Source organism: Bactrocera dorsalis, chromosome 1 (assembly GCF_023373825.1).
Source record: "Bactrocera dorsalis isolate Fly_Bdor chromosome 1, ASM2337382v1, whole genome shotgun sequence".
NCBI lineage: Eukaryota > Metazoa > Arthropoda > Insecta > Diptera > Tephritidae > Bactrocera > Bactrocera dorsalis.
The window spans coordinates 72,585,798-72,608,633 of NC_064303.1; the positions used below are offsets into that span (position 1 = coordinate 72,585,798).

General features: G+C 37.6%; 1 protein-coding gene across 1 annotated transcript; it reads right to left on the reverse strand.

Moving 5' to 3' along the window:
• Positions 1 to 68: 68 nt before the first annotated feature.
• On the reverse strand, positions 69 to 1,721 carry LOC125775403 (putative nuclease HARBI1). Its single transcript, XM_049445966.1, has 4 exons — positions 1,370 to 1,721; positions 869 to 1,304; positions 660 to 804; positions 69 to 585 (listed from the first exon to the last, which is right to left on the reverse strand). Exons 1-4 carry the CDS (start codon positions 1,489 to 1,491, stop codon positions 212 to 214), a joined length of 1,077 nt encoding a protein of 358 aa, XP_049301923.1. The 5' UTR covers positions 1,492 to 1,721; the 3' UTR covers positions 69 to 211.
• Between the last annotated feature and the right edge of the window lie 21,115 nt (positions 1,722 to 22,836).

Below are 22,836 nucleotides of genomic sequence, written 5' to 3' on the forward strand. Positions count from 1 at the left end.
TTTTATTTCATATTTTAACCATGTGATGAATTTATTTTTACTTTATTATTGTAAGTGACAGAATTGAATCTGTGATTTTTTTAATTTAATTTAAAAGCATGTAGTTTTTGTAATTTTTATATATTTATTATCTATGTAATATTGAATTTCAAAGTATTGAATAAAATAAAAGAATACAATATATTATTCACTGAAGTCGGTATAGTTTCATTTACATCAGAGCATCAGCAATTTGTCTTCTGCGGCGCTCTCCTGGTGAACCATTGCCATTTTCATTAATTGGTTCCAATGGTACAACGGCATCAAAGAAGGTTTCAGCCTCCTCCGGATCACCGATTCTAAATTTTTTACAAATGTTGTGCAAGGCGCAGCATATATTAATAACGGATGTTACTTTAGCAGGATCGTAGCGCATTTTTCTATCACTCAGAAGACATCTGAAACGGCATTTCAAAACTCCAATCGTACGTTCAACAACATTTCTCGCTTTCGCGTGCTTCTTATTAAAAATTGACTCCCTAGTTCCAGATTCTGCATGACGGAAAGGTGTTAATAAATAAGGGCTTAGTGGGTATCCGGAGTCACCTGCAAATGTATTATTGTTTTCAATATTCATATGTCAAGATTAAACTTGCGCAGTAGTTAAATATTGCGAATACCTAAATAAATAGAGTTCTGATCTCCATTTTGATGCGCTGCCTCTAAACATGCCTTTAGAGAACTATTGTTCCATACGAACGAATCGTGTGTAGAACCAGCATATCTAGCATCCACAAAACGGATATTCATATCATGATCACAAGCCTGTAATAAAAATATAACAAAATTTTTATACCAATTTTACTGTATTAAATTCATAAAAACTCACAATCATTGCATTTATGCTAAAAAATCCTTTTCTGTTTAGATAGAGGTGTTTGTTTGTGGTAGGAGCATAAATCGCGATATGGGTTCCATCGATGCAGCCTATTACATTTGGTATTCCCGATCTTGAATAAAATTTGCTCCTTGCCTGCTGCTTTTCTTCTTCACTCATATCTACGCTTATATGGGTACGACAAATTTCATTTTCCAAAATGGGTATGATCTCTTTTAAAATAAGGGAAACTGTTGGTTGAGCAAGTCCCAACTGAAATTCATTCCCTATAGCTTGTTGGTAACTGCCATGTGCAAAAAATCTGAGTGCGGCACACAATTTTAACATGGGGGTTATGGAAGACGACATCCGACAATGAAATTTGTCTTTGATTTTATCCAGCACATACATAAATGCGTCCTTGTTCAAGCGGAAATTCGCAACGAATCTACAAATACGTGTACATTGAACAAAAACTTCTTATTATTCATTATAATTGAACTGGATACATACACTGTGTTAGGTAGCTCTGTAGGATTAGAATTATCTCTAATAAAACGGCGCTGTCGAAGAAGATTAGTTCGCGTTTCCACAACGTAATTATCTTCAAAATACAGATCCGCGTTATTAAACATATTTTCAAATTTCAGTTGATATAATAAAAAAATTTTTAAGTATAAATGGCACAAATGTCAAATTCGGATGAACGCACTACTTTTTTCATGAATGGCAACGACGTATTTTAGCGAATACGTTCATTCGCCATTCACAATGCAAAATTGGGGTATGTTCGCTAAAGCGTTCGCTTCGCCAAATAAATTCGCTTCGCAAGTGACAATACCCGCCTATGTACCTTAAAACTAACAACAGCATTTTTTCTTACCCCCGTCTAAACAGGCAATATTTATTTAAAAATCTATATATATAAAAGAAAGTGATGTATGTTACTACGCTTATAACTGGAGAACGCCTGGACCGATTTCGATGATTAGCACCAATTCGGACAGGTCTCCGCCCAAACAAGAAGAATACTTAAGAAAAATCTGGAAAAAAAATTTTCCGAAAAAAAAATTATGAAGAAAATAAATTTTCAAATAGCAACCCACGCAAGATGCAATGACATATTTAATTTGATTTAATACATTATTTTGAAACGATATATTAGCCGTGTTTTATTGGTAATTTTATGTTCACGGCTATTGTGAAAATTGCAAGCGAATAGTGATTTCATAGAGGTGAGTTCAGTTTGATGAAATGCTCATTGTAAATGGTTATGGTCTTTGTTATTGCGTGCTCATCGATAATGAACCCAAACGTTAATTTCGGGTTGCTCAATTAATTTTTAGGTGGAATACTTTGAAAATCAATTCGAGTTCGGTGTTCATTTCATTATGATTGATCATATTAGTGTGGAATTCTATTTTCAAACGGTAAGTTGCCAAGAAAGATGTTTATTTTGTGAGGTTATGACATTTGAGCACATGTTTTGTGTGTTAATTTCTTAGTGTAATTCAGAATGCCACGAGCCAAAAGATCTAATCTTTCGCATCGAACGCGAAATGCAAATAGAGTTCGGAATATTGCCTATCAATTGACGACGGATGATTAAGAAATCGCACGAGAACAGCGCCGTGTTAGTATGGCCCGACTTCGTGCATCACAAACACAAGAAGAAAGACAGGCGGAAAATGAAACGGCTCAGTTAACAATGAGAAATCGTCGGGCAAATGAAACAACTCAACAACGTAATAATCTAAATCAACGCATAAGAAGAAGTGCTTCAAGTGTTGATTTAGATCGAGTAGCGATTCATTACGATTTCAGAATTGACTACAGCTCGCATCCTTCCGTTAAAATTCACCCAATGGAGGTTGTGTGCAACCATTGCGGTGCATTGAAGTTCGCTGGAGAAACACCTGGACTGTGCTGTCTCAGTGGCAAGGTTAAATTACCACCATTGCCCTTGCCAACAGAGCCATTGCGTTCTTTGCTTACTGGTGAAACACCAGAATCACGTCATTTTCTATCGAACGCTCAGAAATACAACGGATGCTTTCAAATGACTTCATTTGGAGCAGATATTATTCATGAACGCGGATTCAATCCGATATTCAAGGTAATAAATTAACCGATCATTTTCTTTTGATGCACAAAAAATATTAAATCTAATTTCGTAATTGACTCTACAGATCCAAGGCCAAATTCACCATCGAATTGGATCATTGCTACCACTTGAAGATAAATTGAACATAAATTCCTTCAAATTTACTTCATCAAATGGATTCATTTCGTTCCCGCCAATTTTTTGCAATTTCGCCTCAACGAAAGAGGAGCTCATCAACAATGTGTTTCCGAACATCATTGCTAACCACAAAAACTACGATTGGTTGAGTGAAAGAGTAATTTTAGTAGCAAATAACAAGGATGTGGATCACTTAAACTTCAAAATTCAAAATCAAATCGTTGGGACTCTGCATTCCTTCAAGTCTATCGACTGTGTAACAAACGAAGACGAAGCAAACAACTACCCAACCGAGTTCTTGAATTCTTAAAATTGAAAAATTATGCAACGGAACGCGTTTAGCGGTCACAAAACTCATGGCCAATGTGATTCACGCGAGACTACTAAAAGGAAAATTCAAAGGTGAGGAAGTTCTCATTCCGAGAATTCCAATGATCCCAACCGATATGCCATTCGAGTTTAAGCGAATCCAATTTCCACTTCGTCTCGCATTCGCCATGACAATTAAGAAATCACAAGGCCAATCATTGAGTGTTTGTGGCCTGAAGCTGGAAAATGCATGTTTTTCACACGGACAACTGTATGTCGCATGTTCCCGTGTCGGAAAACCATCTGCTTTGATCGTTTTCGCACCTGACAACAAAACGAAAAATATCGTTTATCACAGAGTGCTTCAATGAAATTACCTAAAAATAATTTTTATGGCAAAACTTTCTTTTCATTTCAAACTACATAATTTCACGCAGGACAACGGCTGCGGGGTCAGCTAGTAAATAAATAAAATAAAAATATAAAATTATAAAAATGTTTACTTTATTTTTTTAGGAGTTTATGGCCAGAAAAAAAAATTATGAAAAAAGCGATAAATGACACTTTTTTGAATAAAAACAAATAGAAATTGTAATTCTTAATTTTTCTAAATTTGTTTCATCAAAATCGGACAAGTGGTTCGCGAAAAAACATCAAGATAAGGAAAAAATTTAAAAGGTCATAAAAAACTGACACATACGAACGCCAAACCCTTTGAGGGTTTTACTATACTGACCTAGTACCATCACCCTGACTTGGAATTTCTCACCTCCCAGGTTAGCTGTTGTACTGTGTCATTTATGTACATAACCACATATATGTATATCTCAATTAGTTTAAGGTGATACATATGTAGAACTGTTAGGCGAACAAAACTATTTATTATACTCTGTAGTAACATGTTGCAAAAGTATAAAAATACTTACAGTGAGTGTCACTTAAAATCGTACACATAAAGTGTTGCATAGAACTGTATTTAAACATTCAAAAATTAATTAAAAATCAAATGCAGTAGTTTGTTATTTCTTATTTTATTTTTATTTGTTATTTAACCATAAAAACAAAATAAATTCAGTAGTTAACTTAGCAAAAGAAATATTTCATGCGGACAACCCAAAAATTACTTAAAATCGTAGAGACATTTTATTGGAACAAATTGGAAAACAATAACAAGTTTTGTTTATTATTTTGTTTGGCTACCTTAGGAATTTTTCAAAGTATTAATCCTTTTTGGTATCGAGTTGCCTAACTTTTTACATGTATCGACGCTAATTCTGCTCCACTCTTCTTCTTCAAGGACCTTCTTAAGGTCGTGTTTGTTAGAGACCTTATGCTACCGAATTTTAATTTCAAGTTGATACCAGAGATGCTCTATAACCATATCGGAAGGCTGCATGGGAGTTTTAAAACTGTTGGGCAATTTTATAGAGTGTCCATGACCGCGCATTAAATGAGTTGCGTTTAGGATAATTGTCCGCGTAAAGCTCAAAGATGGATCGGATTTCCTATACAGCGATACTAGTTTATAATATAGTCGATAAAAACCAAATTGCCAAAACAAAGACTCGTTCGGCTTAGATTAGTACTCAAGAGCAAATTGTAATCGATTGGGTTTACTGCGTTAATTGCTTGTTGCGAGCAGTTCTTCTATGAAAATCTTTTTACGAAGCTCTCTCCTTACTGTTGAATCACTGACGGTAAATACGTTTTAAACTCGTTGCTGATTTTTAATGCTGATTTTCTTGGGTTTTCCTTCACTTTGGCGTATGCTTCTTATTCGACCCGATTTTGACTTTATTAAATATTCTATTATTTTCATTATGCTTTTTCATAATATAATATACACCCAACTCTTTTTTTACACAGTTTCTTTTTCCACGGATTTGAAGATACACGGTTGAAAAATAATTTTTTTTTTTTTTAAAAACTTTAATCTAGCACGGTTTCAAAATCACTGTCTTGTAATTATGTTTGGTTTTACCACACTTAGCGCTATTGCTGAAATGAACATACATACATAGTAGTAACTGGAAAATCCACTTATTCGATAACTCTTACCTACACATTTTATTGGCGTGATATTTACATTGATGAAATGGATATCCCCAGCGATGATACCGCCATTAATCCAGTTCGTCGCAAACAATTGCGCTTGTCATCAAGTAGCGACGAATAGTTATGTAAATATTTTTTCCTAATTTCTATTCTAATTTTTCTGTTCTTAGTTTTGGACTAACAGATTTCTTTAGTTGTTTGCTTAATCTACCAATTTTTCACCTATACGAATTATGTATTTTAAGTTTTAATGCTCAATAAAATGCCATATGAACATACAATTTGTATGCATATCTGAAATTTTATAGTTTTCAACATTTTTTACACGGTTTTTCGAAGTAAATATAGTTCTTTATTTCATCTTACACGGTTTTCAGATGACATGGAACGTATCCCCCATTTTACTATAGGAAACGCCTTTTTTTGCACGGTTTTTTTACACGGATTTCTGAGGAACGTATCTACCGTGTAAAAAAAGAGTTGGGTGTATTCAATGGTTCTGCGAGGTCTGTTCATAATTTCTACGATTTCTGCATAACTTTTTCATCGTTTATGATGGTATATTTACAATCCGCGTTCTTCCGGAGATCGCAGCTTCATCTTGCTAAATTTTTTTTTAATCTGGTAACTTTAAAATCTTTAAAATATCACTGTAGATAACTTAAAAGGCAAAACATTTTGCTTAAACACAGCTCCTTTCCATGATTTGGGCACAAAAATATAAGCTAATGGTTGAGACCAATACTCCCCAACTATATCTTTATCCATAAGTGCTAAAACATTTGAGGCAATTCTGCTAGGCACGATTTTCATCACCATAATCCTTCAGGCCTACAATTAAAATTTTATATCTATCATATTTTAAATGCGTCCTCGGAGACATTTCATCGCAGCAAATTGACACGTATTTCTGATCACTCGTAAAGTCACGGCTTTAAAATTCCAGAGGTTTTATTCTGCTGTACGTGCAACCAAGACCTCGTGGCCAACTTTGAATAAATTGAATCAAAGCTCTTGGTGATAGTCAATTAAGAATGGGCCGTAAGTTAAAGGTGACAAGAAGTTAACACCAGAGTTATGGTTTTCCATTCCCTATCTTATATATTACCGTGAAGAATACGGTTACTGTTTGACAAACTATGCCTCACACATGCAGCAGTATGATGAAAGGGTGAGCCGCAATAGCGATCCACTAACTCAGGATAATAGACCGACAACGAAGAAGCTTAAGACCAGCTGAATAATCCCAAAAGGAGTTTGTGAAGAAGCATTCTTTCCCAGCTTGGTCCTATGAAGTAATACCTAACGGCGGTCCTGCAAGGCCAAATACAAGCTAACGCAGCCGGAGTTAAGGGTTTAGTACGTAGACGAAATGCTACGCAAGTCCAGAAATGTTAGATAATACTAATTGGGCGTGATCCCGAAAGAGGTGCATCTTTAGCGGGCAATATGAATCGCGCATGCTGCCTTTGCAAGGCAGTATCTTTTGGAAAAGCAACATGGCAATATGTGAAGGAAATTCGGTACATAGCTCAACAATTTGCCTATTCTCATTATTTCAATAGGCTAATTGTTTCTTATTAGGGCCTCAATCTCTCTTTTTTTCCTGTAATTATTTTATTATTTTTAATACTTGCATCTTATTTTCAATGATTGTTTTTTACTATCATTGAGTGCGGTCAACATCCAAGTGTGCTCCGCAATTGGGACAATTTGCAAATAAACTAATCTGTGGTAATTTGTGGGTGTGTGCGCCGTGGGAGGCATTGATGTTGTCAACACGTTACACATCGATTTCCTTGGATTAGTGGTAGCAATTGGTAAAAATTATTCAAATCAAATAACATTTTTAATCGAAGTTTTTTTTTTTTAAACAACTAGCTGACCCCGCAGCCGTTTTCCTGCGTGAAATTACATATGTGTTTTGAAATGAAATGAAAATTAAATTTAACATTTCTTTTATTTTCAATGTAACGCAGCTTGATAAACAACATTTTTTGATTTCTGTTGCGGTGCGTAAATGTACAGAGAAGATAGTTTTCCAACTCGTAAGCACGCTACGTATATTCGACCGTGTAAAAAACATAGCAGCTTAAAATATATGCCATACACTTCTAGCGACTATCCTTGTGTCCTGATGATTGCCATCTCAAATGCTATTTTTACTGGAAACGGAATCCGTTTGAACTGAAATGGCAAATCGTGAGAACTCAAATAAATTCGTAGAATCAAGCATTCTGCCACCTTGTATTCGATAGCTGCGTCACAAACAGTCGTGTTCCATTACACAGTTTCGGCGGTTGTAGATTGCGAAGCATAATAACGACAGATCCAACTTGGAGACGCAAATGATGCGGTGGCATACAAAGCCCCTCCAAAGAATTTAGATACTCCACTGGATAATTCACGGCGTCGTCTTCATTGTCAAGACGATTGATCGATTTGTATGAGCCTCCCTCGGAATTTGACTTTGAATCTTCCAGTTTAAGTCTAAACAATTCGTGATGAGTTCATCTTTCCATAAACGGCAGATGAAATTGATATCAAACCTACGGAAGTATCAACCGGAATTTATCCACATTCAATTTTCAGATGTAAAATGTCTTCGGCAATGTCATTTTTGTTCGTATCCCATAATAGACGCGGATTTGGAGGCTGATATGTCGAAATGATTATCGTGAAAAGTGTGCGAACGTCATTTTCATTCCAGTGATTATCATTTTCCAGCAATTGTAATTGCTGGCTTGCTTCTCAAAAAGTTGCACACACCGTATCATTCACAGTACGCAATGACTCATATGAAGTTGAACCGCGTACATTTATCAATAGCAACCGAAGGTAGAAACAATCGTCGTTTTTCGGGTGGATTGTGTAAATTCATCTTAATGCATTAATTGATAACACACCTGGATGTCCATTTACTGGTTGGCCTTGCTTTCTGCGTAATTATTTCTTCAACGATGCATTCCATGCATAATATCGAGGTATTTCCGAATGTCCTCGCAAACGGATTACTGACGAAAGTTGAGCGGAAATATTAATTTTGTTGCTGGCGGTGTTTTCATTGGCTGTACTGTATTCCCTGTGTTGAAATATACTCTTTGACCATTCTCCAAATTAACTGCGAGACGCACACCAGTCGGAAAGCGCTACAAAGTGCTTTAGTGCAGTTCACGTATCAACAGTATCGTTCAAGACCAATAACCTCCATGCTGCTTCCTTTGGTGATGTACTTACAAACGTATTTTATTGATTACACCAAACTGCAATACTCAACATTGATATGCGCTTTGAATATGAATTAGACAATAATAGTGAATATATTACGATCTGTGTGTTGTCAACTTCGATATTCACACTTCTAAATTGAAAGCTGAATGTTCTGCCATTGTCGTGTAGTGAGCAACGCCGATAAAGAACAGTACAGTACAGCCATCATTTCTTGTTTGTTTTTCCGAAAGAAAAGCACGTGGATAGTGTTTGGTGGATTTATTGTCAGACATACAAATCGAAGTGGGATTGTGGTATCCACAAGGCCCATGACTCATAATGGTTTTCATCACTTTGTATAATACTGCATCAGGAATTTCCGCAGAAATGATTTCATCAATTTGATCTGGTGTAACCACCATCCAAAAAGGAATGTGTGCGTGGGGCAAACCTCTCTTTTGCCACTCAACAGAGTACATCTAGTATCTAATCGCAACATATATACGTTGCTTCTAGATAAAGTCCATCGAAGTTGTTGCTTGAAAACAATTGATGTGACATCGTGACGATCGCTTGCTGATTGACCGCGATCCATAATACCGCACGTATGTCAACGCATCTTGGGAGTACTCGGTCAAGTGCCTTGCGCTGCTAATGTACTTATGTGGATGCCAAAAAGAACACCGACCGATATTACAAATTTAAATTTGATCACTTGTGTGCAACACACATAACATTTTCACTGAATAATTTCAAAAAATTTTTGAAGCAAACGACAAATTTGAACGATTCAAATAATTGAAAAACAAAACAAAAAAAATGTGTACGGAAAAAATTAACTTTTTGGAATAATCCAATTTTCCGACTTTTCCTCAAGAAAAGCATACAGGTTTTTTTATTTCTAAACCTTCCCCGATCCACACAGAACATTCTCTGAAAATTTCATCAAGATTGGTTCAGTCGTTCCCTTAGCGTTACTAATAAACAATCATTCGTTTGTATGGGAAAAAGAAAAGAGCTGTCTTTAGGGGTTTTCCAATTAGTCGGGGTTTTCTTGCCATCCTTGAGCCTCAACGAACATTTTAAAAAAAGAATTGGCAAAATTTGTCCAGGTGTTTTTGAGTTATGCGCTTACCAACACATTTTGCGATTCATTTTTATATATAAGATGAAATGTACATATATTTTTCAATCTTTCTGAGAGATTTTCTCAATATTTTTTTCCATAAGAACCTTGTACAGAGTATTAGAAAACTCCAAAAAAAAAATCAGTGAAATCGGTTCAGCCATTCACGCGTGATGCCGTCACAACGCATGCGTTGTACTTCGTGTAATTATGTGTTTTGAAATGAAAAAAAAGTTGAATTTACGTTGTGCTAAAAATCATTTATTTTCGATTTTTCTAAATTTTTTCAATGTAACGCAGTTTGATAAGCAAAACTTTTTAGTTTCTATTCCGTTGCGTAAATATACAGAGAAGATGGTTTTCCAACTCGGGAAAACGCCACGTATAATTGGCGCGCACCTATGCAATCGTAGTTACGATAATTTGGCCAATTTGCCTATTTCCAATTCTTAACGAATACGATGTAAAATGTCTTCGGCAATATAGTTTTGTTCGTGTTCCATAATTGACGCGGATTTGAAGGCTGATATGTCGAAATGGCCATCGCGAAAAGTGTGCGCAATGACTCAAATAAAACTGAACGACGTACATTTATTAATAGCAACCGAAGGTATTAGCAATCGTAGTTTTTCGGGTGGATTGTGTAAATTCGTCCTAAGGAATTAGTTGAGAACACACCTGGATGTCAATCTATTGGTTGGCCTTGCTTTCTGCGTACCTATTTCTTCGGCGAATTATTCCGTGCATAATATCAAGGCATTTCCAAATAGAGCAATGTTCTCACAAACGAATCACTGACGCAAGTTGAGGAAAACCTCGTCAATGTAAATTTTGTTGTTGGAAGTGTTTCCGTTGGCTGTACTGTATTCTCTGGGTTGAAAAACACTCTTTAGCCATTCTCCAAATGAACTGCGAAACGCACAACAGTCGGAAAAGTCGATTTCACCAAACTACAATATCAAACATTGGCATGAGTTTTGAATGTGAATTACACAATAGTGGCGAATATGGTACGATCCATATGTTGTCGACTTCGATATTCACTACTCTAAGTTGAATGGTAAATGTCCTGCCATTGTCGTCTGATGAGCTACGACGATAGAATGGATATCCATCATTTCCAGTTTGTGTTTCCGAAAGAAAAGCACGTGGATAGTGTTTCGTGAATTTTTTGCAAGTGGGATTGTGGTGTTCGCAAGGTCCATGCACCATTTTGGATCTTTCTCTGCATGAGGAATTTCCGCAGAAATGATTTCATCAGTTAGATCTGGTGTAACCACCATCCACCACTCAAAGAAGAATGTGTGCTTGCGGCAAACCCCTTTTTTGCAACTCAGCAGAGTACATCCAGCATCTGACTGCACCATACTTGCATATACATACGTTGCTTCAAGATAAAGTCCACCAAACATCGTAGCTGTTGTTTGAAAAGTCTTGCTGTATTATCGTGATGATCGCTTGCTGATTGACAGCGATCCATAATACCACACATATGTCATCGCATCCTGGGAGTCTCATGTAGTTCATGTGTCTAGGGCTGCCATACGTTGATGGCAAAAAGAACGCCGACCGATATTGACGCGATGTCTTCATTGCTTCCTAACAAATTTCAATCTGTAATTGATCACTTCGTTTGAAACACACATAAAGTGTTCACTGAATAATTTTCAATAATTTTTCTTTTATATAGCCGGAATAAAAAAGCAAGCGACCGAAATTGAACGATTCAAATAATTTACAAATCAAAATATTGAAAAACAAAACAAAAAAGAATTGTATGAAAAGTCACTTTCTGGAAATTTCTAATTTTTCGACTTTTCCTTATGAAAAGTAAATGGTTTTTTTATATCTAACCCATTCCAGATCCACAGCGAACAACTTCTGATTTCATGAAGATTGGTTCCGCCGTTCTCGAGCGTTAGCGTTACTAACAAACAAACAATCATTTTTACTTACATATGTACATATGTAGTATGTATGTATGTATATACAAAATAAAACGTTTGTATGGGAAAAAGAAAAGGGCTGTTTTTAGGGGTTTTCCGGCAACTTTCGTAATTTCTTCTTACATAAGAAACTTCCGCTAATAATAACAAATACAACAAAAAAAATCAGCCAAATGGGTTCAGCTATTCACGCGTGATGCCGTGACAACGAAAACGGTTTCATTTTTATATATAAGATAACAGATCAAATAAACACTCAAATAATTAATTTTCGCGGGGAAAAAAATGCTCATCAGCTGTTCCTTTTACACGTTATTTCTGCGTATGCGAAATCAGCTGTTCTGTTCTAACAATTTCCAATTGCAATCAGCGCTGCCATACTGGTCAAATAAAACAAAAAAAAAACTTCTTGTTAAAACTGCATTATGGACCAAACGACAGGGTTCTAATACCCAGTAGAGAAATCATTAGGAGCAAAACCTTCTAGTATAAATGAAGTTCAACTCTTCTCTTGATATAACAAACATTGAAGACAATTTCCATATTAACTTCGACAATTACAAATTGAATTTCCGTAACTTTTCAGACGCCGCAATGGCATCTGTCGAAGACTTTTAAATTTACCTCAACAAAAGACACATTTATACTAACTCTTATATACCTTTATATAACTTTACAACAAAACTCTTAACTTTCCGTTCACAATGACTTCCATAATGCAAGGGAATATAAAAGGATACTCTAATAATTATGGAGAACTTCAACTTATACTGAAGCAATACAATCCGTCTATTATATGCTTACAGGAAACTCACATACCCTCGAATGCAGCACCTCACCCACCATATACAGGCTATTTCCACAACTTAGCGCAAAACACGATAGGCAAGCAAGGAATTTGCGTGCTCATTAAAAAAGGCATACCCCACAAACAAATTAGCATAGTGTGAAATATCTCTACAAATGTGCTGGAAATAAACATAGGGTTTAAATTTTCACTGATATCAATGTACATCCCTCCAGACCAGAACTTTGTTCTCAATAATTAATAATATTCCAACCCCTATGTTAGTATTAGGAGATCTAAATTCCTGGAATCCACTCTGGGGTTCATCTGTAGCAAACTCAAGAGGTAAAGCACTTGAAGATGTTATACCTTCAAACCTGACGGTTCTTAACGACGACTCGCCTACACATTTTTCAACCCACCAAAGCTTTTCAAACATAGATATCACACTTTGTTCAGCGAGTCTAGTACCTAAATGCAAATGGACAATTTTAAATAACTTACATGGAAGTGATCACTTTCCAATTTTCACGACGGTAAATTCTAGCATATACTCGTACGTCAAGAAAACAACTAAAAGACCAAGGGTTATCACCGAACTAGCCGACTGGTCGATGTTCCAAGAAAGCTGCGTTTCAGAGTCATCCAAAATACCAGTATCAAATAACGTAAATAAAGAAGCAGCAAATATAAAAACTATTATTAGATCTTTCGCTCATCTGTGCATACCACAAACGAAGACAACTTTTCACAGACCCGCCGTTCCGTGGTGGAACCGAAATCTAGCTAAACTTAGAGCCAAGAAAAAAGAATTGTGGGTAATATATAAGAAGAAAAGAACTGAAGCCAAACTTTATTAATTACAAGAAAGCCAACGCGGCTTTCAGATACCAAGTAAAGGCAAACAAAAGAAATAGGTTAGAAGAATTTACACCTGCAATCAACCCCAATTCTTACCCTAAGCAAATTTGGCGTAACGTTAGGACGCTGACAGGCGATTTATGACAAAATCTCTGTGATGTACACAGAAAACGGCATTATCCCCTCTACGGAAGAGATAGCGAAATATTTTTCTTCTACTTGGTCTGAATATTCCAACGACCAGAACTTTGCAGCAGAGTTCATTGCAGAAAAATTAGATTTTGTATCGGAATATAACCCATCTAAAATCTCAGCTTCCGCTAAAATGATTGAAAAGGATACCACAATGACAGAGTTCGATGAAGTTGTTCAATCGGCTAAGGGGAAAACCCCCGGTTACGACAGAGTATCCTACCCAATGCTTAAAAATCTACCAATCAGCACAAAAAATAGGGTACTTAAACTTTTCAATACTATTTTTGAAACAGTCTACCCACAGAGCTGGAAAAATGCAGACATCATTCCCATTTAAAACCTAGCAAGCCCTTAGAAATTAGCAGATATCGACCAATTTCATTGTTGTCATGTCTCAGCAAAACGTTAGAAAAGATAGTAGCAAAGCGAATGATGTGGCTCGCTTTAAGAGATAAACATATTAGTCACAACCAGGTAGCCTTTAAAAAATGGCAAGGTACATCTAACGCACTTCTCCACTTTGAACATTACTTGTCAACCGCTCTCTCGAATCGAAATCATGTATCAGTTTTAAGCTTAAATTTCGAGAAAGCATTTGATAGAATCGGTGCTCACGTAGTTCTTAGGCAACTCAAAAGTTGGCAAACGAGCAGAAAAATCTACAACGTGAAAAGTTTGTTAAATCATCGCACGTTTAGGGCCAAAATAAACAACAAGTACTCTGATAGAGTACATCTACGATATATAACAGGATACCTCAGGGTTCGCCTATCTCCGTAATTCTTTTTATCATTGCCTTCAATGAAATTAGCAAAATAATAAACAAACAGGGTCTAGAAAACAGATGATGTCTTGATTTTTTCAAAAACCAACTGCGTATCCCAAACTCTGAATAGGCTATCGAATGTGATGGATGAAATCTATATCTGGTCAAAAAGGTCAGGAGCTAGTCTATCTTACGAAAAATCAAATTTTCTACACATATGTAGAAAGAAAAATTGTCAAAACTTTAACTTTGTATACAGAAATTACAATATTACTAACGTTAATACCTCAAAATTCAAGGTACTATTTTTGATAAGTCTCTTAAAATTAAGGAGCATTGTAAATATATAAGAAAAAAGCTTAACGCTAGATTAAACATCATAAAGTACTTAACCTCTAAGCACAGTGAAATACACCCGGATACTCTTATAAATATAACAAAATCCTTGCTATTGTCAGTGATTGACTACGGTGTACCTATTTATGGACAGTGCGCTAAAAGTACAATATCGATTTTATCTGCACACTATCACAAGCCAACATCCTTTACAATCCTACGCTTACTAAATCAACAAAATTACCTCAGTGGATGCTCCCTCCATCCGTTTTTATCTCGAAACTTTTAGACTACCCTAAACAATCAATGAGCCCCACAATATATCAAAAAACTTTTTTGGAATTGAAAAGCAACTCAGAGAGAAAAGGCTAGAAGTTCTTATTTACGGATGGCTCCAAAACAACTTAATCGACGTCTTTTGCAGTAGTATCTGAGAAAGGGAAGTTTATCAAGACGGGACTGCTTTTCCCGCACAGCTCGGTTTTCGGGGCTGAATTAATCGCCATATACCATGCTATTATACACTCTACAACAACTAAGGGAAAATACATAATCTGCTCCGACAACAAATCGTCCGTCGCTGCGCTGCAAAACCCACACAATAAAGAGCCTCTTATTGAAAGTTCAAGAGATCTGTTGATACAACATTCTTCAAAAATAAAAATCATGTGGGTACCCGTCCATTGTGGCATCATCGGAAACGAATATGCAGACATCGCAGCTAAAGAAGTCTACCAGACACCCTGTATATACTTCGAGCCTTTGGTAAAAACAGACATCATTCGACAAATAAACAACCACGTTAGGAAACTAACTGCGACTAACTGGCAAACGTATCAACATGGATACAAAGTTTACAATCAAAATCGCATCAAGCGAACACTCCCGGTCTCATCGACGTCAGATCAACTTCATATTATCACCAGATTACGACTGGGTCACACAAAGTTAACGCACGAATATTTCTTAAAAGGGGAACCGCCTCCTTATTGTGCAGCGTGCAATTGCGCACTGTCCATAAAACATATCCTCGATGAGTGTATAAAACATAATAATGCGCGAGCCAATATATTTGGAAATGAATTGCCCACAAATATGCTAAGACTTTAGATATTGAAAACACAAAAAAAATCTTTAACTTAATTTACCAAAGTAATGGAGGATGGAGTCATAGAGTCATATGTAGAAGTTCACGCAAGTGAGGAAAGTTCTCTGATCGCTATTCACTTGGGAGTGGCCAGAAACGATTCTTTTACATATGACTCAAGCAGCTCACGACTTCCGGTCTTTGACCAAGTATCCTCTGGGTAGCCTAAGAACATCCGTTTGAAGGCGAGCTAAAGTGAGAAGGCGAAATATCCCCTACTTAGGGTTGTGCGCTGGGTTTGGGACCCGCCACATAAAAAAACACCCCCAATGAAAAACAACAATCAGCCTCGGATGAGAGACCCCTCTTTTGATGACGACCATGGCAAACTAAATAAGGACTACGAATTGAGGGCATGCACCTGGAATTCCGGTCCCTTAATTGGGAAGGTGCCGCTGCCCAGCTGGTTGATGTCCTCGTGAAAATAAAGGCTGACATCACCGCCGTCCAAGAAATACGATGGACGGGACAAGGACAGAGACGAGTAGGTCCTTGTGACATTTACTGCAGTGGCCATATAAAGGAGCGCAAGTTTGGTGTTGGATTCGTGGTGGGAGAGAGACTCCGTCGCCGAGTACTATCAAAGCGAGGTTCTTCAACATATCGCTGATTTGCGCCCACGCCCCGACGGAAGAGAAGGACGCTGTGACCAAAGATGCCTTTTATGAGTGCTTGGAGCGCACTTATGAGAGATGCCCCCGCCACGATGTCAAAATCGTGCTTGGCGACTTCAACGCCAGGGTGGGCAAAGAAGGTATCTTTGGCACTACGGTCGGTAAATTCAGCCTCCACGAGGAAACATCCCCAAATGGGTTGAGGCTGATCGACTTCGCCGGGACCCGAAATATGGTTATCTGTAGTACTAGATTCCAGCATAAGAAGATACATCAAGCTACCTGGCTGTCTCCGGATCGAAAAACCACCAACCAGATCGATCATGTTGTGATAGACGGAAGACACGTCTCCAGTGTTTTAGATGTGCGTGCGCTCCGAGGTCCTAACATCGACTCGGACCACTATCTTGTTGCAGCTAAGATTCGCACCCGCCTCTGTGCAGCAAAAAACGCACGCCAACAAACACAAGGAAGGTTCGACGTCGAGAAGCTGCAATCACAACAGACAGCCGAACGTTTTTCTACTCGGCTTGCACTCCTGCTCTCTGAGAGCACTCATCAACAACTCGGTATAAGGGAACTGCGGGACGGCATTTCAAACTCCTTACGTGCAGCTGCAACCGAAACCATTGGTTTTCGGAAAGTGCAAAAGAACAGCTGGTACGACGAGGAGTGCCGTGTCGCAGCGGAGAGAAAACAGGCTGCCTACCTCGCAACGTTACGATCGTCCACAACACGTGCGGGATGGGATAGATTACGAGAGTTGAAGAGGGAAGCGAGACGCATTTGTAGACAGAAAAAGAAAGAGGCCGAAATGTGTGAGTACGAAGAGCTTGATAAGCTGGCCGACAGGGGTAATGCTCGAAAATTCTATGAAAAGATGCGGCGGCTTACAGAAGGTTTCAAGACTGGAGCATACTCTTGTAGAACCCCTCAAGGTGATCTAGCCACCGATGCCCAGAGCATACTTAAATTATGGAGGGAACACTTCTCCAGCCTGCTGAATGGCAGTGAACGCACAACACCAGGAGAAGGCGAACCCGATACCCCAATCGATGACGATGGGGCAGACGTTCCATTACCCGACCATGAAGAAGTTCGAATAGCAATTGCCCGCCTGGAAAACAACAAAGCGGCAGGGGCCGATGGATTGCCGGCCGAGCTATTCAAACACGGCGGCGAAGAACTGGTAAGGAGCATGCATCAGCTTCTTTGTAAAATATGGTCGGATGAAAGCATGCCCAACGATTGGAATTTAAGTGTGCTATGCCCAATCCATAAAAAAGGAGACCCCACAATCTGCGCCAACTACCGTGGGATAAGCCTCCTCAATATCGCATATAAGATTCTGTCGAGCGTATTGTGTGAAAGATTAAAGCCCACCGTCAACAAATTAATTGGACCTTATCAGTGTGGCTTCAGGCCTGGTAAATCAACAACCGACCAGATATTCACCATGCACCAAATCTTGGATAAGACTCGTGAAAGGAGACACTCTCCACCTATTCGTCGATTTCAAAGCTGCTTTCGACAGCACGAAAAGGAGCTGCCTTTATGCCGCGATGTCTGAATTTGGTATCCCCGCAAAACTAATACGGCTGTGTAAACTGACGTTGAGCAACACGAAAAGCTCCGTCAGGATCGGGAAGGACCTCTTCGAGCCGTTCGATACCAAAAGAGGTTTCAGACAAGGCGACTCCCTATCGTGCGACTTTTTCAATCTGCTGCTGGAGAAAATTATTCGAGCTGCAGAACTGAATCGAGCAGGTATAATCTTTTATAAGAGTGTACAGCTGCTGGCGTATGCCGATGATATTGACATCATCGGTCTCAACACCAGCTCCGTTAGTTCTGCTTTCTCCAGACTGAACAAGGAAGCAACGCAAACGGGTCTGGCAGTGAACGAGGGCAAGACGAAATATCTCCTGTCATCAAAAAAACAGTCGTCGCACTCGCGACTTGGCTCCCACGTCACTGTTGACAGTCATAACTTTGAAGTTGTAGATAATTTCGTCTATTTAAGAACCAGCATTAACACCACCAACAATGTCAGCCTGGAAATCCAACTCAGGATTACTCTTGCCAACAGGTGCTACTTCGGACTGAGTAGGCAATTGAAAAGTAAAGTCCTCTCTCGACGAAAAAAAGCCAAACTCTAAAAGTCGCTCATAATTCCCGTCCTGCTATATGGTGCAGAGGCTTGGACGATGACAACAACCGATGAGTCGACGTTGCGAGTTTTCGAGAGAAAAGTTTTATGGTCCTTTGCGCGTTGGCCACGGCGTATATCGCATTCGATGGAACGATGAGCTGGACGAGATATACGACGACATTGACATAGTTCAGCGAATTAAAAGACAGCGGCTACGCTGGCTAGGTCGTGTTGTCCGGATGGATGAAAACACTCCAGCTCTGAAAGTATTCGACGCAGTACCCGCCGGGGGAAGCAGAGGAAGAGGAAGACCTCCACTCCGTTGGAAGGACCAAGTGGAGAAGGACCTGGCTTCGCGTGGAATATCCAATTGGCGCCACGTAGCGAAGAGACGAAACGACTGGCGCGCTGTTGTTGACTCGGCTATAATCTCGTAAGCGGTGTCTACGCCAGTAAAGAAGAAGAAGAACCTTTTTCACCTTGTGTAATCATTTATTTACTTCGATACTCATTTTTAATATTACCTTATTCTAGAGCATTTTATAATAAAATATAAAATCTTTTAGTAATAGGTCAGGCCGATAGTCTTAGTTACTAGTTGCCTTGCAAAATGTAATGTAATTATTTATAATTATAGTTCATAAAAATAAATATATAATTAAATGTAGATCAAATATACGAAACCGATGAAGATGAGCAAGCTAAAGAAACTGAATGGATACTCAAAAAAACGCAAAGCTGATACTTCTCCAACAATGATACTAAAACCCACCGCCCACCTCCTATTGTAAGTAACGACGTAAAGGATTTTAATAAATTGCGTTCTAATATTACAGATCAAATAAAGAATAACTTTTTAATACAGCTTTTGAGCAACGGCGCCTACAAACTTAATGTCTTCGATGCAAACAACTATCGCACAATAACAAAATACTTACCTAATGAAAATATACCTTGGTTTAGCTACGAGAGTAAACATAATAGGCAAATAAAGGTAATGATAAAAAATTTACACCACTCATGCCATACACAATCCATTCCAAATGATCTAAAATCTCTAGGTTTTATGGTCATAAATGCAATTAATAAGCTTAAATGGAAGACTAAAGAGCCGCTAGATATGTTTTTAGTAGTATTTGATGCCACCGAAGACATTAAGAAAATTCACCGTATCAAAACTATTCTTAGTACCGTTGTCAAATTCCACAGAGCAAAAACTGTCAAGCTTTTGGACATACAAAAAACTTCTGTAGTAAGCCATCGTGGTGTGTGAAATGTGGAGGCAAATATCCAAAAATGTAGAGGCAACATCCTGAATGCCGAAATTCTGAAAAAGCCCCTGCTAAATGTTGCAACTGCGGCGATTCTCATCCTGCAAGCTACCGTGGTTGTGTCGTCGCAAAAGAACTGCAGAAACTTAGAGATAAAAAGAATGGCAATTCAGTTGAGGAGAATGCTAATGCTCCGACGAACAAACCCTTTGTGAACACAGGAGAAGTAAAATCCCTTCCTTCCGGTTCTAAATTTCATTTGCGCAAATAGCTAAACAAGGCCATTCAAAAATGTAGTCGTAATCTTGAATAAACTAAATGAGCAAGAGAAACTATGGGTCGGCTTTAGTATACCGTCCCAGGATTTCGGGAATCCAGATCAAGAATATATACATATATGCAGTTATAGCCGCAGGAAGCATATAGTTTTCGTGGTATTCGCGTTTAAAGTTGAAAATTACCACTATTTGAAGTACGTATTTTCTCGATATAAAATTAATATTGCACTTATATTTTATATTTTTATATCCACTAACACATCACTAATTCGTTTGCACACATTTATTTTATATAACATAGTGCAAAAATAACTTTTATTATACAATTAACATCTTGTTGAATTCTGATTGTTTAAGAATAACAAATGCGTTACAAACTGTCAAGTAATCAGTGTTGCCAAACTAATATAAGCAAAAAGAAGCTCAACGCGAAAAAAATCTGATACACCCCGGTGTTTGTCCGACCAGGGACCGTTTGTAGCTCTTTCGTTATTGTTAAATTAAATTTTAACAATAAGTTAAATATTGAATTAAAACTGTTTTTGCACTATAAAACGTTAAATAAATGTGTACAAAGGAATTAGTGAAGTGGTAGTAAATATAAAAGTGAAAAATGTAAGTGCAAAAATAATTTTATATCGAGAAAATACGTACTTCAAATAGTGGTAATTTTCAAATTTAAACGCGAATATCTCGGAAACTATAAGCTTCCTGCGGCTATTCTTGATCTGAAGAATCTCCTCTATCCAACCATACCCATTTTATTCCCGAAATCCTGGGACGGTATACTAAAGTTTTCCTACTCTTTGAGAATAATGCTACGCTAATGGTCTTTCCAAAAGTAAAAATGATTTAGAAATATTGATATATGTCTATTATCTGAGACGCATTTTACGAACCAATCATTTTTTAAATTTAAAAATTATGAATTATTTCATACCACAACCCGCAAACTCAGCACGAGGAAGGAGCGCTATAATTATCAAAAGCAATATTGAACACTGCGAGGAAGATCCCATTAAGATGGAAGAAATTCAAGCTACAATAATTTCAGTTAAATTGCACATTTACCCATTGTATCTTATTGCCCGGTATAGTCCACCTAGACATAATTTAAAAATGGAAACGTATATGAATTTATTAAAAAAATATGACGGAAGGTATATCATTGGTGGCGACTTTAACGCAAAACACACTCATTGGGGATCTCGTTTAACTACAACCAAAGGTCGAGAACTTCTCAAAGCTATACAAGCAGTTGGATGCAATTTTGTTTCTACAGGAAAACCCACTTATTGGCCTACAGATTGCCAGACCTTCTGGACATCTTCATAATCAATAAAATACCGAAACTCAATTTATGTATGAAAGATTGCTCAGACTTAACCCATTTACAACCAAGAAGTCAAGAAATAAGTTTATTTAAAATTTTCAGTTTATTTATTGATTTATACCATCGCAGAGACGAATAAAAATTTTTTTTCTTTTTTTATTACATATACGAAAATTTTGCTGTACCCACACGAGTACAATGGTCAAAAGTGTATAAAATATTTATGAGTGGGCTATTTTAAAACAGTCGCGTTCCACGCACAAAGCAGTACCACATAGCTCGCAAATCTACCTGTTTCGTTTATGGCAGACTCTGCATCTAAGAGGCTTGAGGATTCTCTTTGGAAAATGTGCTCCTCTAGCTGTAGAAACACTTGGAGCTATCGCGAGCTTAGAATATCTTTTCAATGTGTAGTGTCGTAGGTAGTATCGCGTAATGTCACGTTGAAACTTAAGCAAATCTTTGGTACTATTATTCACGTCTTTGTGCAGCTTCCAAGCGTTTACCATTGTGGAGCACATCATCGAAGGAAACAGCGGCCACCACCATTTTTTGCCTCGAATCCCAATTTTGTATACATTTACGGCCTGATCATGTAGATCAATACCGCCCATACCGTGGTTGTAATTTGAAAGTAAATTTGGCTGAGGTATACTTATCTTTTTTTGTTCCAGTTTTGACCAACGCTTTACGTCTTTCAACGGTTCAACCGTATCAAAATTAGTTCCCATAGTTACGACATTATTGACATCGACATCAGGAGGAATCATAACGATATCGACGTCATCTGCCTCATCATCATCCGCGATGTCAGCTAAAGCCTGTGAAAGTTGTTTATATCTCTTTCCATAAAAACACGAAGTGGAAATAGCCATCCTAACCAAAAGATACAATTTTTTATTTCACCTACACATTTTGCCATTGTACCTAAGCGGGTACACAACTTTTGAAAGGCACATACCTCAAATAAGAATAGGTTTTTCAAATGGTTTTTTTTGTAAAATTGATCTCTTTAGTCTTATCTCACACAACACACAATTTTAAAACTAACAACTGAGAGATAATAGCTCACAAACAGCAAAATAATGACTAAAGACACAAAATCACACAATATGAAAAAACCGCACAGAAGTTGACGCCACAAAAAGTGCCGTTATGAATTCGCGTGAAGCGAATGTATTTTTTTTGTTGTTTCTAGGAATAAAACTACGCATATGATCAAAAATTTGTGTGCAAATACTTAGCATTGAGTTACGCCACATGCCTAAACTTGACTGATTTTCTGTACACAAGCGAGTACAATGGTTGTAAATGGGTTAAGCTCTGAGCATTCTCCAGTGCTACTAACTCTG